This window comes from Anser brachyrhynchus (genome assembly GCF_964034855.1).
Source record: "Anser brachyrhynchus genome assembly, chromosome: 2".
NCBI lineage: Eukaryota > Metazoa > Chordata > Aves > Anseriformes > Anatidae > Anser > Anser brachyrhynchus.
In genome coordinates this window covers 156,707,597-156,725,917 of record NC_137695.1, presented here as the reverse complement: position 1 = coordinate 156,725,917, position 18,321 = coordinate 156,707,597, and the positions used below count along the sequence as shown (strand labels likewise).

Genomic DNA, 18,321 nt, shown 5'->3' with positions numbered 1-18,321 from the left:
TTTTTGGCAAGGCAGGGCAAGAATGCTCTGAAAGTAGTCCTGCCACAAACAAGCTGTAGAAATAAAGTTTTTTAATAACCAAAAATAACATGCAAATCCTGGGGTAGTGAATTTTCAAAATACAGGCATACAGCGTATGCCAGCCTGACCTTCTGGCGGTGTAGCAGATAATCAAAAGAAGTCTTCTGCAAGCCGGCTTGTGATGAATAGATAAAAAGGGGTTGGCCCACATTCAGTAATGAGACTATTTAAGCGAACTGGAGCTACGTCATGGAACATTTTCAAATAAGTCAAGAGGAGCTCAGGCGCACTGGAAAGCACAAAGCTTTGAGAATTGTAAAATTTCAGGGGTCTGCCTTTGAGTATTTAGATTAGGACCGGACACAAGCAATACAAATGCTGAAGTGAATTTCACTTTGATAGCAATTTGGGCAGATGACCAAATGATGAATTATCTTGGCTGCCAGAGGAGAAGTGAGACAAGCAGGTGCAATCCACGTGCCAGCAATTTCACAGGGCAGGAGAAAAGTCTATTGTAAGAGACAAGTGCAGAATAAAATAACTCCCACCAACACCAGAGAGGTTAAACTGAACAACTCGTTTCTTAACTAAATCTGTGGTTAATGTGCATTCAGATTTGCAGTTTTAAGATCCCAAGTAAAAGTTGGAGGCAGCCAAACCCCAGAGCACCGGTCGTGTTAGTGCGTCTCTTTTCAGTGAGTGCAACCCTGGTATTTAGAGTTAATTGAAGAAGATTGTACTACATCTGAATGTTTACAGCCGAGATCGAGTAGCTCCAAAACTGAATGCTGGTCACATACCTGCCGAGGATAGATTTGGGGATTAAAATTGGACATAAACACTGCACTGATTTGGAGGAAGAAAGCTTACTCACTCCAGATGAACAAGGTTGAAAAAATCCTTTTGCCAGCGGTTCCTAGGGGATGCTGCAGCATCCTCAGTCCGTTGTCATCACAGAGTTAAGAGCAGACACAAACTCGAAACGATTTGGCAAGAACGGTAATCGGACCAGTCGGGATCTGTCATCAGCATACTGGCCACCGCAAAAGAGTGATTAAATAGGAAGACACAGACAATTATCTAAGACTAATTGCTTATTGTTGCTAGAACTATATTTTAAATGTGTTTTTCTTTTTAATTGCTTTTGGAGCGAATAAAGTGTCCTTAATTCAATTGTAAAATGTTTGGGAATGGGAAGCCTGCCAGGAATTGAGCAGCTCAGAGGTCTTGTGAAAGCAATTGCCTCTTTCAGTAGCCTGTATTCATGTTCAGTCATCCCAGCCTCTGCCAACTTCCCTGTTTTCAGGTCCGTACCCCTGTGTTAGGTGTGAGTCTCTGCCTTGTTGGGACTTGCAGGGAGCTGCCCTAGCTTATGCATACGCTTTCCTGTATTTTTATTCATCCCTGTCCAAGGATCTTGACCCAAATTGGAGCTGAACTCTTCAGGTCTGTGGGGGGTTTGAATCAGCAGGCTCTGAGTTCACTGGGCACTCTCCAGGACGGGACTAGCAGTGGTAGACAGGGTGAAATATTTGTGTTATTTGAACCTGTTACAATACAAACATCTGTATACCTCCGTGCTCTCTTGCTTCTGACTGCTATGAAATTATGGAGGGGATGGATTTGGCTCCGCATCGTGTCAGAATAACAATGAATGAACATGAGGCTGCTATTCCAGGCAAAGATGCTGAGGTTTGGTGCGAGGAGCAGATCCAAGCCACATCCAGAAGATTTTATGCAAATGGCTAAAAGGCTCTCATGTTATTAAGTAACCAGCCAGCTTTTTCATGATGAGAGTCACAGGGAACACAGTTTTTATATTCATAGAGATATCGTTTATATGGATGTATTCAGCTCTGAAAATACTGCAGGACCTCGTAATGGACAAGCAAATGTAACCAATGCTATATCTCTGTGTGTAAATAATTTGCATGAATGGTTTGGAAAATGAAAGGGAACTGGTCTACGTGACTGAGAACAAATGGGAACAGGGGAAACAGAAACAGAGTTTAGGTTCATTTATTGGAGGAGATATGTTAACAAAATAATCAAGGAGCCTGTTGTCTTAAAAGAATGCCACATGTTGTCTGCCAGCTCCTCTAAGCAGCTGACTGAACCCTGAATAAAAGGCTGCCAAAACTGCTGCTGACCTGATAAGCACATGAGAGGAGGGACAGGGATGATTTGGAGACAGGTGGGATCAGCTTGCTCTGTACACAGATTTGGCCTGTCGTACAGATTTTTTACCCCATTCTGATCTTTCTTCCATCTACATTATATATAAAATCAGAAATGCACAAAGTTGTTCAACCTATTTTTTAAATGAATGGTTTTATATTTATTTCAATTCCTCTTTGCATTCTTACATTCCTTGCAAAATCCTGGGCAAACGTGCTTGCAGAAGAGGACAGGATACAGAAAGAAGCAGCTCCAGACAGCATCGCAGGACCTTTCATTGCTCTTTTAGGACAATTGGAAGCAAAGCTGGCCTGGGCAGACATTTTAATCAGCACTTTAGGTTTGGTGAACACAGAATAAGTGAATCACTCTGCGAGACTTTCCCTGCAGCAGCTCTGGCTTGGGCTTGTGGTCTTTGGCTTTCCTCCATCAAAGTGTCTGATGGACAATGTCTAGAGACATCGGCGTGGCTGCAGCTCATCTCCCCTCCTTCCTACACCACGTCTCTCTCTCCTAGTACACTGACCAGGTTGAGTAAAACTGGTATTTTGGAACACTTCTAACAGCATAAAAAATGCCCGATTGACTGAAACTCCCCAAACTCTTGCAGTATGGCTGAGCAACGCTTGCTTTGCTGGGCTCGAAGATCTCTTTTACCACTCGTGTGAAACTTATTTACTTATTTAGGCATCTCTTGCCTTGAGTCTTGCTCACTGAGTTGTTTGGGCAAAGCCGTGCCTCTGCGAGGTGTTTGCAGGAAGCCTTGAGCCAGGCTCCCAGCTGCAGTGAAGGGAAGAGGCCGGTGCCTCTCTGGGGATCCAGCATCCTGTTTAAAAGCAAGCATTGAACAGGAATTTCTTTCTCTAAAGATGAGCGTAGACACCTCTGCAGCCCGTTTTCTTAGAATCAACTCCAACTTGAGCGAGGAGCATAAGCACCGCTGGAATACGTGTTTCCGTTGAGATTAAGCATGTATTTGTATGCGGCTTTCCAAAATTAAACTTTCAGAGTGTCAAATGGGGAATTGGGTGTGGAAATGCAATTAGCTCTGACTCAGGACTCTTCACGTACAGGTGGGCCAATGTGTGCGGGCGCTCACATGGAAACTGAACCGAGTAGCAAGAACAACTTACCGTGTGTTAAAATGAGCAAAGTAAATAAAGCAAAATGTTAATAATGTTTGTTATTTATTTCCAAGCTGCTCCTTTGGGTGATGCAGAGAGAAGCGCGCCTGGCAGGTGATGCTAAATGATTTTTTTCGTGTGGAATAGTGGCTGTCTTCCCTTTAGGAGCACTCATGCCCTTTTCCTGAGAGTTTTGAGACCCTGAAGGAAAGATGTAGGAAGAATTCTGATGCATTATTTTCATATAGCTGTCTTCCAGCCTTCCTGTGATGCCAATAAGCACTGTCTATCAGGTGGGCCATGAAATAGTTTTTTCAACAGAAAGGTAGGTTCACAGAGATCTCAAAAGGTTTGGTGAAGGCTTTTCTTTCTTCAGTGGCTTTCAGGCATTGCAGGGTGATGTTGGCACCCAAGGATGCTTCTCATAGGGGACATATGTAGGTAAATAGGCAGGAGAGAGAAAAGGGGGGAGAGGAAAAAAGAAGCAGCATTCTGTTGGCTTATTAAAATACTTGAAAGGACTTAGGTTTTAATTAGAAGGAGATTGCTTGGTCTTCGCTTTTTTTTTTTTAATTTTTATTTTTCCAGGACTGCCAGAGTTTCAGCTTCCACCTTTTTTATGCAATTTATTTGTGCTGTTTGCACTACAATTGTTCCTCCTAATTTTCTGAACTAGTGTTTTCCTTTGCGTCTGAATCCGGGGAAGGCGGAGATACGGCCACCACTGTCTTCTGTGCTAGCGACTGTATCTTCTGCTTCAGAGCTACTGTATAGTGAAGCCAATAATGATTCACTCTCACAGCAGTGGTGTGAGCAGTCTCAGCTTTTACATGCCATCTGTGTTACTGAGCTGAATCTGCAGAAATGGGACCCTGTGCACATGGCTTTTCCTCTGTTCATGGATGAAAATATTAAAGCAAATCCGTATGGTCCATGAGATGTTTTCTGTGTCAGGAAGGGAGTAAAACTGCCTGTCAAACCAAGCTGTTCCCTCTGATGAAAGGAGACTGTTTTTAAACACTCCTTTCCATAGTATTTTGCACGCCAGCCATGTGTGTTTTCTCATCTGACATCTCATTGAGATCCTTGGCTGCGGTACTGCAAGAGGGAAGGGTGTGCTGGGAGGGAGGGAAGCAATCCCGCAATATGTACACAAGCGCATGTGCGCACATACTCTAAAATCAATCCTAAATGAATTGATTTTTTTTAGGAATATGATAGAAAATTAATCCGGTTGAGTCAGGCTTAATTGCTTCCCTTTTGTTTGGATTTTCTATTTTTGCATGAACATGTTGGGAAGCAATGCTCTGAGCTATTATTAGACACAAAGGTGGAGACAGAGGGCAAAGGGTTCATTTATAATTCCTACAGCAGAACGTTGAATTTTAAAGCTAAAAGGCGAGTTGATGAGCAGCTTGAGAACACAGATTCATCCACTTAGCTCACTGAGTATTTCTGAAGGCTCATGCTGGTCCTGGGAGCTAACCGTTCTCGCAGCTGTAAGACCTGCTGGCTGGAGGAACCAGAAAAAAAGACACGTATTCTTGAACGAAAGCACTTACTTTGCAGGGAGAAGCTTGAAAATATAAACTAATCTAAGCTCAGAAACTGATATAAATGCATTATTTTGAAAGAAGCAACTGGACTTTGCTGCTGGGGCAGGGTGCTGGGAAGCATAGAGTATATAGACACATACACACATTTTTGTGTTTAAAAACATTCAAGTCTGTTAAGTCTCCAGCATTCCCTGGCTAATGGGATACCATCACAGCCACCACCTCCCCTCCTTGATCCTAGGGCAGTCCTGCAAGAAGCAGTCTGATCACGTTGGGCAGGACAGCCCGCAGCATTAGGGTGTGCTGTTGCAAAACAAACCCAACCCTAAGCAGATTTTCCAGCCCTTCCCTAAAATGATAAACTTCCTTTCCTTCTTGTCATCATAAGCTGGGCATCTCCTTTGGAAAAGGGAAAGTTTTGGCACGGAGACTGTTCCAAGTGGGACACCGGCATGCGTTTTGGATGGCTGCAGCTCAAGCTTTGTAGGGTTTCCTTGTGCTTGCTCTGCCGAGCCTCTTGAATCCAGGACGTGCTGCTGCATTGGGATGGCTTTGGTTTTCATCTGGGGAGCTCAGCTTTGCAGCCCCGACCTCTGGAATTAATCTCCCTTTCTGAACTAGTTTCTTCTTTGGCACTAGCTTTTTTTTTCAGTTGTTCTGTTTGCCAGGCTAAAGGGCATCACGAGAACATGCATCATTTTGTAGGTTTTCTCCTAAGGCAACAAAACAAAAATAAGTTAAAAAAAAATATAATAATCACCTCGGTGTAAAATATTTTTCCCTCTGAAAGTTCCTGAAGCGTAAAAAGAGTGTCTTTTCCTGAAAAGGGGATATTCCTAATGTAAATGCGGTGCTGTTGGCAGAGGAACAGTGTGCTGTGCATCATAAGGCAAGCGACCGAGGAGGAGCTGGAGTGATCGAAAAGTCTCATGGGCACGTGAGATTGCGGGGATAGGTATTCACAGAGAGGACTCTTTCTTACATGTGCCCAGGGCTTTCTCTTATCTCTGAACATGAACCCACAGCGAAATAGAAATGTTCCTGTATTAATAGTGCGTTGGAGATAACCCTCATCTGAAAAATACAGTAATACTGCACAACTGGGAGCCCTTTCAGAGCAGGGAATTGGACTAGCAATTTCATAGTGTGTTAGTAATGAAACATTTTGGTTCTGTATGAGCAAATGGGCAAGGTTAGTGGACACATTACTCCGGCTGTCATTGTCCCAGCAGTAACCAATTTAGAGCTTTACATTTTTCTGCTATCCCAGTAAGAGAAAGAGAAGTAGGAAGTTAAAAATAGAAATCTCAGAATGAATTAAAGCACAAAGAGTGAACATGCTTGTAGTACTCCTGTATAATTTTAAAATCCCTTTTTTCCTTATTAGCTGGGCCATTCTATGTGTATTACATTGCATATTCTGGCAGTGTCTGTCCTGCTCTGAAAGGTCACCTCCATACTGGAGGATTTATTTCTGGCTGTAACACGTGAATATGAGCATCCAGCCCCAAATCTCTCCCGTGTGAATACGGGCATCCAGCCCCAAATCTCTCCAGCCATGACTTGTACTGATGACTCCTGTTTGGAGTTCCCTTCACCTGGTGCTGCTGATGTGCAGGAGAAGCAAGAAAAGGTGTCTGTGGCTTTGGCCTGCCAAGGAAGAGATTAAAAGGAGCTAGCTGGTTAAAAAGATACCTTCTGGTGCCTGTGTGTAGAGCATAGTCATTTTTTTCATAGCTCTCTCAACAGCTATGGACAGATATCAGACCTTCACGAACTGGTTGTCGCAAGTAGCTTCCTAATAATACATTTTTTTAAAAAAAACAGGATTCATACAGTTTTTAAAGCAGAAGCCCAACATAATGTAGAATTGTTTTCTTGCTTTGCAGATATCCTTGTCGACGGCAAGCTTTGCGACTGTGATGTCGTGGTGGACTGCCAAGTGGGCGACCCCGTCCCACTGGAGGTGAAGCTGACCAACTGGAGCAAGCACAGCGTGGGGCCCTTCGCTCTCACCGTGACGCCCTACCAGGATTACCAAAATGGGGTGCACAACTATGAGCTGCAAGATGCTATCACTTTTGTGGGATCCAACACCTTCTACATTGATTCTGTAAGCTCTTCTATCAAGCGTGTCACGGTTCTGGATGATGTGCATTTCCAGAGAAGGGCTTCATTTTTCACTTATTTTAAGGCAGATTAATTTTTGGAAAATGCCGTGATTATGGTAGCTATTACTAAAGGTGCTGCTGGGCTTGGGGATGTAGAATCATCTCTCTGAGATGGGCTAAGACTGTAATTTCCTGTAATGTAAGCCACTAGCAAACTCCTGTAGCCAGTAACTTTTGGTCACTCCAGATCTGATGACATGTGAACGGGTAACCTAGATAAAATGTTTAGTACCATATTGCCAGTCCCTTGAGCCATCCGGTGCAGTCTGCAGGAATGGATTTTAAGTAACTTTTTCTCTTTAGTGCATGAGAAATATTCCCCAGGCTGAGCCAGGGAACTCAGCAAATCAGTTTTAGTTAGATCCTGAGGAAAGACAAAAGGAAATGCTAAACATTAATGACCAATATGATGATCTGGTTCATTTCCTAGTCTCTTGGCATACTCTTATAAAAATAAAGAAAAATAGAAAGATAAAAACCCTGCTTAAAATGGGACAAAGAAGTCCCTTTTTAGAATAATTGAATTTTTGAATTTTGCCTCAAATTATTTTTTAGAAATTTAAAGTCCAGGAGCTTTTTACTTCTAAGGCAGGCACTGGAAAGACTTCCCGAATATAACTACTCTCTCCCACATCCTTCCCTGAAAAAGAGCAACAACGAAAAATCAGAGGAATGAAAAACATATGGACAATATTGCCGAGTGGAATAGACAGTATTTCTGGTAACTTATAAAATAAACATGAAGAAGGGGATGAATGTTTGGGATAGCGCCTAGGACCTTTGCTTAGGTCAGCTCTTCAGACAGATAATAAAATGTACCTGTCAAAACTGAATATTTAAGTGAACCTCAGTAAGAAAGAAATTAAAGGTTAACCACAGGGACAGTCACCATGCATATTTTTCAATTGCGCATCATAGGAAGAAAATATTTCCAAAAGATAATGAGCACAGAATAAACCATCGACTTGAATTTTAATGGGTACTAACTATATTCTGAGCTGAATAATTTAGATATGTCAACAGAAATAATCGAGAGACGGCTTTCTTTGAATCCCTTCCTGACTATGTGGATTTTTTAATGTGAGTGGCAGTGTTCAGATACCCAACTGCCAAAGGGCTGACCCTTCAGGCTAATGAGGAAAAAGGGAGATGACAGCGTGATGTATTCTTACCTTCTGATTGAGTCTCCTATGGGGCAAGAAGTCAGGAGGTCACATCTCTTGTGCCTGCCTGGGCAGCCTTCTCATACATTACAGCCCATGCTTTCGCCCCGTTATTCAGTATTTAGCCATTTTTCCTGAAAACGCAGTCCCCCAAAAGTTAAAAATAGAGTTGTTTTCTGGCATTTGTCCTCCTTTTTATCCAAAAGGGTGAAATGAAAAAAAAAAAAGTTTACTCCTAGACAAGAAGTGCTGTATTTCACAATATGTAGCATTGATACACGTCCTACACAGGCTCCCAGAGAAAATGCTTAGTCATTTTTCTTTGAGGCATAGAGCCCTGATCATGGAAGAAAATTCTTCAAACACTGTATCTAATGCTGTCAGAGGCCCTTTCATCCCACGTAATAACTAATTCAGTAATGGAAAATGATTTCAGAAAGCAGCACCTGTTTTGGGGACAAGAATAAAGTCCTGGTTTGTGCAGTTGATGCTTCAGGGAGGAACGAACATACTCAGAATTGTGTTCATGCTCTGAATTTGGCAGAAACAACAAACGCTGGTTAAGAAACTGAAGAAGCTCGTGGTTGGGTGAGATGAAAGAGATTCATAGTGTCTCTTTTTTACAAATTAAAGCTGAGACACTGGACGAGATTCCCAGCTGGTGTAGCTCTGTGCTGCTCTCTCAAAGCTATTAAACATGTGTTCATTATTTTTATAAACTGAGGTCACGGGCACACAATTATTTCTCTTGTTTAATGGAGGTGCCTTGAGATGCTGCCATTTCGCAGTTGCTTGTTTCTGCCCCTCTGCAGAAAGACGCTCCCCTCTTCTGCAGCAGACCGTGCGGGAGAGATGGTGTGAGTATTTGTTTCTGTGCAAAGTTGGCCAGTTTAGATCAAACTACGTTCGTCAGCACTTTGAGCTAATTGGGCTGACATTACACTGACACTAGCAAGGAGGTGGTGACATGATTTATTGCACTGCTGAGCTGGGTGGGAGGGAGGACGGAGAACTAGTGCATGGTTGGCGTATCAGTAGCGTATGGTCAAGAACAAGTGGGAGCATCAGGTGCTTCAGCATGAAAAGATGCTTCTCGTGCCTTGAAAATCTGGTCTGTTGTCACGATGATGCCACATTACTTGTGCTCAGTTGAATGTGATCTCTCTGGAAGAGCAAACCAAAACAACCCTCGGCTTTCTTAAGCGTTAACTTCTTATTAAACCTAATGAGCAAATGCTCAGCTAATCACAATTATTTGATTTCAGACTACAAAGTTTCAAATCAGTTTCTGCATGTTTCTGGAAGACAGGGAATATATACAGGAGTTTTCAGCATGCGCACACGGCTTCACAGAATGAACAAAAAATGTTTAAAGGGTAAAAGTTGTAGGATTTTGTTCTCCTCTTTCTTATGGCTGGAAGTTGAAGTTAGATGATTTGTCTTGGAGGTAACAGAACGAGTGCTTATTCACCTTTCTGTGCTCCCCTTTCAATTCAGTGCACCAGTCTGGATTTGTGTCCAAAGATCACTGCTGGGATACACTACCTTTAAAAGCAACATTTTTTTACTGAACACTTTAGAGGATAATGAGATATTTCCATGCACTTTAAATTATGTAAAGTCTTAATTTTTAAGATTAACTTTTAAATTGATTAACCTTACCTTTCTATGCCAATAGTTAACAGAAAAAGTGACTTCCTCAGTTATCAGTTAGATAGAAGATAAAAGTGTGGGGTTTTGAAACATGAGGTAACCTGGCAGACCTCTACCAATTAAAATACCTTTGCATTTATTTCTTATCTCACTTCACAACCTGAAGTTTAGCTTTAATCATATTATTAAAGATTCTTAGTTCTTACCAGTGTTTTGACTAATTAGTTGATCAGAGCTGCTTCTAGCCAAATTAAAAACAAAAAATTATCTGCCATGGAGATTCCTGTAACTATCAACAATTCATCTTTCCTTGTTGTTCTTGCTTTTGCCATTACTATTCTCAAGCAGGTTTTTCTTTTTCCTGGGTGTGTTATCACTCACTTGCTCAAATGATTGGTAGCGGAAGATGAGGAGAAATTCATTAGGAGATGGTCATTTTGAATCAGCCCAGAAGCTATGATGAACGTTTGCTCACTTCTGGCAGGTCCTCTGTGGCCCATCTGGAACAAATTAGTTTTCTTGGCACTGGTACTCACACTGTAAACTCTTTGGGGCAGCGTACAGTAGCTGGCACTAGCCCTAATCTCTTACTGAGCTCCCTAAGTACTACAGCAGTATAAATAAGTAGTAATTAGTTCTCAGGAATCGCAGTCCCACATGGTAGCCTGAATCAGGGAAGGATTAGGACGAAGCTAGAAACTTAATTTTTCTTCTCTCTCGGAGGAATGGAGGAGTAATGTGGGCATTTTTTTTTTCTTGAATCTTCAGTCCTGTTTTCCTGGGGTGGAAGCTTCCTGCCTTTGGTCTCCATGCAAAGGACCTGGTGTGATTTTAGTAAAACCTCTTCCGACTCTGTAGCTAGACCGAGCTACATGTGTGCAACATCACTCTGGATTGGGACAACATACAAACGTGTGTCCAGGCAGTGAAACTACCAGACCTATTTGCTGCTTGATCAAACATCAGTACAAATTTGGTCTGCATCAGGCATGAGTAGGTCATAGAATCATGGAGTATCCCCAGTTGGAAGGGACCCACAAGGATCATCGAGTCCATCTCCTAAAGAGTTGGATTTCGTGTTTATCTTCACGTTTGTTTCCGATTAGCTGGATCGTGTATTGCAGTCACTGGGATGGCGTATGCCACGTACGGTGGGGTACATCTGACTTGCATACACATCCGAACAAGTCATACTGCGTTCCCTTCACAGCCAGTGAAGAGTGAGTCATCGGGGCTGATGGAGTCTAAGGAATATTTTACTTCATTCTCCATTTGACACCTACATTTGATCACATGAATCCTTTTGTTGAACAGCCGGCTCAGATGTAGACATCCACTTTACAGAGATTTGGGTTGATAGAGTTCCAGACCGAGACATCTGAACGAGTAGGTGTCTCCATTGACGCTGGCCAGCTAAGCTCTTGTGAGACAACAGAGATGTAGTCTGCTGCCCCTGAGGCCTAACTCACCCTAACATAGACACCAGGGATGAGATCCAGTTTCCTAAACGTAGGTGTCTCCCATCATTAGGTGCCATGGGCGTACCTCCATTTACTGCTTCAGAAATCCTCCTGTAAATCCTATGCTGCATCTGCCAGCCCCGTGTAGATGTCTCAGTGCCTTAGGTCTTCCCAAATGTCACAAGGTGCCTGTGGTTAGACACCTGTGTCCTGCCTCTGTAGGCCGGCCGTGTAGATCATTTTGTTAACTCCACTGCATTGACTAGATGTCTGCTTACTGTAGGAGGAGCTTGGGTACCGAGTGTGTGTAGAAAGACCTAAAAGTAGGTTGTTTAACCTCAAAATGAGTCCTGTGCCTGCTATACCAATTGGTTTGGATTTGGCCCTCTACTGATCTGACTGCTGATGTCGTTGTGGTCTTCTGGGAATGCCGTACTCCACAGTCAGTCATTGCTTTGGAAGAAACTTCTAACTTTTGCAGGGCCCCTTGCATCTCAGCAGCGGAAAGGTTTAAGGCTAGTTTTGATTCCTTGTTTCCTCCCCAGACCACAAGTGCTGATGAGAGTAGTGGCTGTACTAGTGACAGCGATGATGTGGATAGTCCGCAGGGTTGTTGGGAAGGTTGTTGGTGAGGGCATACTGTGCTGTGGGCAGATCTGGGCGCACACCACTACCTGCCTTCCTGGCTCTTCTGCCATATGACGAAGGAAAGGATGAGTGCTGCAGAGACTTGTGGAATGAAGGCAGGGAGAGCTCCTACACAGGCAGAACTTCAAACAAGAAAAGTCTGTGTTGAAGCTGATGTGCCTGACATCACCTTTCTACTTGTCAAGAGCTTTGATAAATGCTATTTTAGATGTTTCTCCATGGTGCAGCTAGGTTGGGGAGAAATGAACTGGGGGCTTCACTTGCTGCTCACCTCCACCCATCACTTGCATCAGCGCCTGCCTCTGTCCTTCTCTGGATGCAAATACGCCTCGGTTGGAGTTAAGCAAAAATAAGGCAGGCAGCCCAGGGAGGGGGGGAGGAAGCAAGAGGGGAGGCTGCTTAATGTTGTTCTGCATGTCCAGACGCAGCGCCGGAGGGCAGGAACTTGTACCCAGTGAGGAGGGGAGATGCCAAGGACACGGGTCAGGAGAACAGCTGTGACCGCTCTGAGCGCTCACGTGGATGACACGATGCTGACACAAGTTTGCTGGAGGTCAGCAGAAGTGATCAGCACCAAAGCCAAAGGGAGCACGGGCTCTGCCAGCTCGGGTGATGTTGCTGCTTGTGAAAAGCCAGGCTCCTGGGCAGGAGCAGCAATTCAGGCAGGGTCAGCAAAGAAGCCCGGTACCCCCGGGGGCTCTAAGAGGTGTGTGCCTGCTGGCTACAGGACCCAGCAGTGAAAGTCGAAAAAACAAAACAAAACAAAACAAAAATGGTATAGAAGAAAACAGAAACAAACAGCTCATTCCCCTCACATCCGACGAGTACAGAGAGCTTTCCTCACCAGAGGTGTTGGCAGCTCAGGCAATTTTCAGATCTTTGGCATATTCTTGAGGTGCCCTACACCCCTGCAAACCTTTTCCAGTGGTTTGCCTCCCCAGCCCCCTGTGCCATGGTCTGTCTAGTCATCATGCGTGTTCCCATCTTCCTAAGTAAAAGCATGGTGCCCTTTCAGCAGGGGGTGTCCAGAACACTTCCCCAGCTAACCCACAGTTGTTGATGTCCTGGTTTGCCATATGACCTAATTCTTCACAGCAGGCAAGAATCCTCCTGGTCCTTGACCATGTTTGTAACCCATATTGGAGCCCTAACCTCATCCCTTCACTGTTCTGGGTGGTAATGTCCCATCATTTCTCAGGGATGTCCTTTGCAAACATTTTTCTTCCCCTGAATCCAATCAAGCCCTGTACCTTTGGGCAGCTTGGTGCTTCTGGTTGTAACACCAGAGTTTCCTTTGTGGTTATGTTTGGGTCTCAGCTTGGTGACCAGTGCTGTGTTTTGCTGTCATTTGGAATCAGCTCTGGGCTCTGTACCATGATGGACAGTGAGGTGTTTGGGGACAACCAAGAAAAGGCCCATTACCAGTTAATGTTAAATAAAAAAGAAAACACATGGGCACGAGCCTACCTGTGAGAGTAGGGATGGCCCCGTGAGGGTATCTTGAGAAGATGGTTTCAGGGTCTCCAGAGAACAGAAGGGAACTGGTAAGATGGTCTTGATGGAAGGAAGACCTGTACTGAGGAGCATCAGGTGCCCTTTGTTGGGTCTGTTCTGGGACTGAAGTTGACTCTTCATGATTTTTCAAATAAATTCCATCCAATGGTAAGGCTTTGTGCTGATTCGGTGTTTTGCACCTGCAGTGACTTTAACCCAGATGTAGACACTGTAGAAATGGATTTATCATCTTGTGGAAGCAGACATTTATTCAAACATTGGCACATGTTGAATAGTGATAAGACTGTTGAAGTTAAAAATCACTTGAGTGTCTCGCTGAAATGGTGGAGCAAGATATTTGTTGTAAAGATATGGATCATAAATGGTTCGGTGATGAAGGGAGATATATAAATGTAGAAACAATGCAAATCCTCTGTTTAATTTGGACAGGTTAAATCCCACTTTTTCATAGGATGTTTCTTGCTAAATTTAATTATTTCAATGAGAGTGAATATTAAAGATTCCTGATTAGAATTTGCAGTCAGATTGTGTCTGAATAATAAGTGGGGATGAATTTAGTTATTGCTAAGTTGTTAAATGGTGTTCAACCATGCATTTAACAAGAGTTCACAGCCATGATTTAGACCTTTAATATAGATGTTGATAAATGCAGTCTAAGGGAAGATGTTCCTGGTTATTCAAGACATTGTGGGGGACTTTTGCCTTAAACCAAATCTGTTCTGAAATCAGTGAGTGCTGAAGATCTGTCTTCTGGTTTGAGCTGTGCCACAGCTTTGCTGCATGACAGAATAACACAGAATTTCATTTTCAGTGCTCCCATTTTACCACTGCTAGAATAGGGACAAGAAATTCACTTATGGGAAGGTAATGTTGAGATGTTTAATTTCTGAATATTTCTGGAGTACTTTGAGATCATTTCAAGGAGCTACTGAATTGCAAAGTGCAATTATTTTGTTTTGTTGCTTGTTTAATTTTACTGATTTTCACGTTCTCTTTTGCAGGTGAAGCCGACCAAAGACTCTGTGTACTTTGGAGCACTTCTTTTCCTCTACACAGGCGATTTCTATCTGAATATCAAATTCCATGAAGACAACTGCAGCAGGGAGCTGCCTCTCTCCTGGTTCTGCCTTCCTAGTGTCCACATCCGTGCTATGGAGCCTGTGGCTGGAACTAAGCTGTAAATGCACTGTGCGCTATTTGATTAACAACAGTGCACAAAAATGCTTGGCACATCCTCTGCTTGACCCCAGCTTGTTTCTGTCCAACCCCAGGCCACAGTCCCTACTTTGGAGGAACAGCTGAACGCGCTCTGATTTGGCTGATAGTCATTTGGGCAGCTGCTTTAGCTAATTTCAGAGAGAGAGACAGATTATAACTATGCTCGAGTTTTCCTCTGTTTCCAAAAAACCTTTGAAACTGCTAATATATGCATCATACTTTCATACTCCCCATTGATACCAGTGGATTCGAAAGGGACTTGAGGGCTGAATTTAAGGGGGCTGAACTTAACCATGCGTTTGAAGGCCTCAACTCCAACTTGAATAGTCTCTTTTTAGCATTTCAACACAAGTTGAAATTTCTGAATGAAATTCCTCCTGGCTTAGGCTGGACCTGTGGCATGTAGCCTTGAGGTGTAGGTTCTCTGTTAGAATTGTTCCCAGGCTTGGTCTTTTTCACTTGTTTGCTGAGTATTTGGTGTCTTTGGTGGTAAATAGCAATAGAGATGCTTTTTTTTTGTTACTGAATGTAAGAATAGCAAACGTGCCTCCAGTTATTCTGTTCCTCCCCTGAGTCCAGTGCCACATGCTCCTGGTAGAGTCACGCTGCCTTTACTTTGGTAGATCTGTGAACAAATGAAAAAAGGCAATGAAAAGCTTAAAGAGTTTTGTCCTTGAGAAAGGAAATAAGTCAGCTTTTGGGTTGCCTGGGGCTTGCCTATGAATTTGGGCTTTCGTAGTTCTCTTTAATACAATCACAACCGATTGAAATGTTTGCAGACACTTAAAGAGCCACCAGAATTAATCAGCTGCCCATTATTATCACTTTGCATCAGTTTTTGCAAGCTCTTCTCATCAGGTTTTTCATGCTAATAGACTGGGTTTGATTATGTGGTTGTTTTGTTCTTTTCTCTCTCTTTTTTTTTTTTGTTTCTTTATTTTTTTGGTTTGTTTTGTTGGAATGAGTAAGCTTAATTATTAGGCAATTAAGAGCATGGAATTCCCGACCGTAAAATACCTGATGAACATATCGGAAATTTAACCTGTTGTCTTTCAGATTTTTTTTTTATTTTTTTTTTTGCATAAAGAAACCTGAATCTACCCCATGTAACGCAGGGAGATGTCTGACATGTATGATTAATACAGGTTTCACACCTGTCTGAATCTTTTCTTAAATTTGCATCCTGTAGCTCTTCAAGTTCATGGTAGAATAATTTCAGGGATGAATATGCCAAAATGCAGTAGGGGCCCTCAAGTTAGCTCTATATGTGTTAAACCTACATGCACAACCTCTTTGCAGATTATTTTTGTGTAGGCTTCATCCAAAAGTGGACACACTTGCCCTGGTCCATCCTGCTCATGCTGTGGAGCACTAGATTGGATAGCCACTCGTTCTGGCTCTCTGCACTGTGCTCATTTGTACTTTTAGATGTGACTGGTGTTTTCCTTAGGAACGTGACGCTGCTCAAAACTCAGTCCATTGCATGTTTGGAAATTACTGTAATGTATTCATCCTAAATATGTTATTTTTAAATTTAGGAGACCTATAGCTATTGCATGATAACTGTATTTCCAGCACATCCAGGGTATTATCTCTAAAACCGTATTGTGGTAATGCTATCAGTGTTTGTTCTGGGGCTGTGTCTCCGTACGCAGCTTCCACACAGAGTGGAAGTCTTCAGACGTAGCGTGATGGAAATCTGAGACTGACTGAAGATTTACTTGCAGAGATGTACTGCTCTGCCAGCTGCCAGCACACAATGTCCACTAACAAAACTGCTCCTTTGATTGCACAGTGGCTCTGGGCCAGAGGCACCCTTGGAAAGAGGGGCAAAAGCAGCCGAGCTGGGCATGTTTTTTGTGTCATTGGAGGCCGGTTCTATGCTATAAGGCTGAATTCTCTGTCACTAGATAGACATATACACAGAAAAATAAGATCCCAGGAGAGCAGGAATTAAACCAGTTAATCTTCTCCATGAAAGCTTGCTTTTGACATGTGTCTCTGTACTGTGTTACACAACACTGTTGCAGCAAAATCCAAATTGGGTTTTATTCAGTATTCCCAGCAGGTAATCTGCAGATGCGAGGCATATAGCTAAGGCTTTGTAGGGACCACACTGCATCCGAAACAAAAATATTGTGAAGCAGATGCTGTTGTAGTGAGGATCCTTCAGCTTACCTGGCTACGGGATCATTTCCTAGTATGTGTTTGAGAGTATTGTCTGAGAACAGAGGGAATAGTTCCTGTGAAGCCTATGCTGAGGTGCAACGCTGCCCTTCACCTACAAAGGGGGGTGATTCCTAGCCTGCTGAAGCTGCTGGAATGGGAACAGGTTTTATTATAGCAAAAGATAGCTGCATATTTCCTAGGTTTCCAATATGCCATTATAAATCTGCCATATGTGCTCATAAATACAAGTTTTATGTGTGAGCTGACCCTTAATGGTCTATCTGTTCATTATACAGTATACCACTCTGTCCCTTGTCAACTTTGATGCTTAGTTGCTTTTGGCATTTATGATACCTTTCCCAATTTTCTTACACTTCTACTTGTCTTGGAGAGAGAGATGGAACACAAGAAATTCTTCCTTCTGGGGATCATTTGTGACATGTCCAGAAGGAGAATGTTTAAGTGTCAGTGTAATTTGGCAACGGGGGAGGGGACGGCACTTGAAATGAGAATACTGCATCACTTTTGGTTTTCTTTTTAATGGAAGCTTTCACTGGAATTGCTGTCAGCTTTGGTCCTTGCAATGGCTTGAATAAAGGATGATACTTTTCTGATCTGCTCTCCTTTTCTGGAACTGAAAACTTGTTTTTCTCTTTCCAAACCACCCAGCTATTATTTTGAATGTGAAGAGCCAAACTGTGCGTTGTTACACAGCTGTAAATCTGATATGATCCTACTTGGTTGAATTAAATCATTCCTAATTTAAATGACCGTTGCTGAGAGCAGAAGTTGGTCCAATATATGTATGCATTGGAGAAACGTAAGTTGTGTAAATTTAACTATCTGAATAAATACTTATCCTGTGTTATTTACACCTCTGCCTGTCTCCTCTGCCTATGATTTGTGACAGGGTTGTGTGTTTTTACTGGTAATGATAATGTGTCCCTCGACGCTGCATTCGGTCTCTGAAAGGAGAATGTATTTGTGGCACTGAAACTTCAGCTTTGTTCAAATTTTCTCTTCCTAAATGAACTCAGAGCTGATGAAAGATAAATGCTGTATCGTGTGGCTCCTGTGTCCTGTCCTGGGTCAGTCTCCATTGACTGTCAACTGAGGGGAGAAGGGTGCACTCACGTGAAAGATTACTTATGCCTCAATATCCTTCCATCCTCCACAGAAACAGCGCAAAGGCAGGACAGAGGACCAGCTATGGAGGCAGTATGTTTAGGAAGACTGGCTGGAGGCACTTGTTTTGTGCACGCAGTCAGATATCCAGCCCTATTAGAGTTCCTTCTGCCAACGGTCCCGAGGCTTCCACGTCTGGGTTCGCGACCTAGAAGCTCTTATGCTTTCCTTAGCGAAAGCCAGATGCACTCTTCCTCTGGCTCCCTTTTTGGATGTGGACACTTTGTCTCTTACTTACAAAAAAGAGACTGTGCATCCAT

General features: G+C 43.0%; 1 protein-coding gene across 6 annotated transcripts in view; it reads left to right on the top strand.

The window, feature by feature from the left end:
• TRAPPC9 (trafficking protein particle complex subunit 9) overlaps positions 1–18,321 on the top strand; it is a 556,529-nt gene that overhangs the window by 447,202 nt on the left and 91,006 nt on the right. For 5 of the 6 annotated variants that reach the window (XM_080582088.1, XM_080582081.1, XM_080582087.1 and 2 more), the window contains 2 exons: positions 6,769–6,992; positions 14,491–17,754. The exons of the other annotated variant lie outside the window; for it this stretch is intronic. In XM_080582088.1, coding sequence (XP_080438214.1) covers positions 6,769–6,992; positions 14,491–14,670 — 404 coding nt within the window. In that variant the 3' untranslated portion in view covers positions 14,671–17,754. Of the gene's footprint in view, positions 1–6,768; positions 6,993–14,490; positions 17,755–18,321 lie in introns of those variants that run through there. 6 annotated transcript variants of the gene reach the window in all.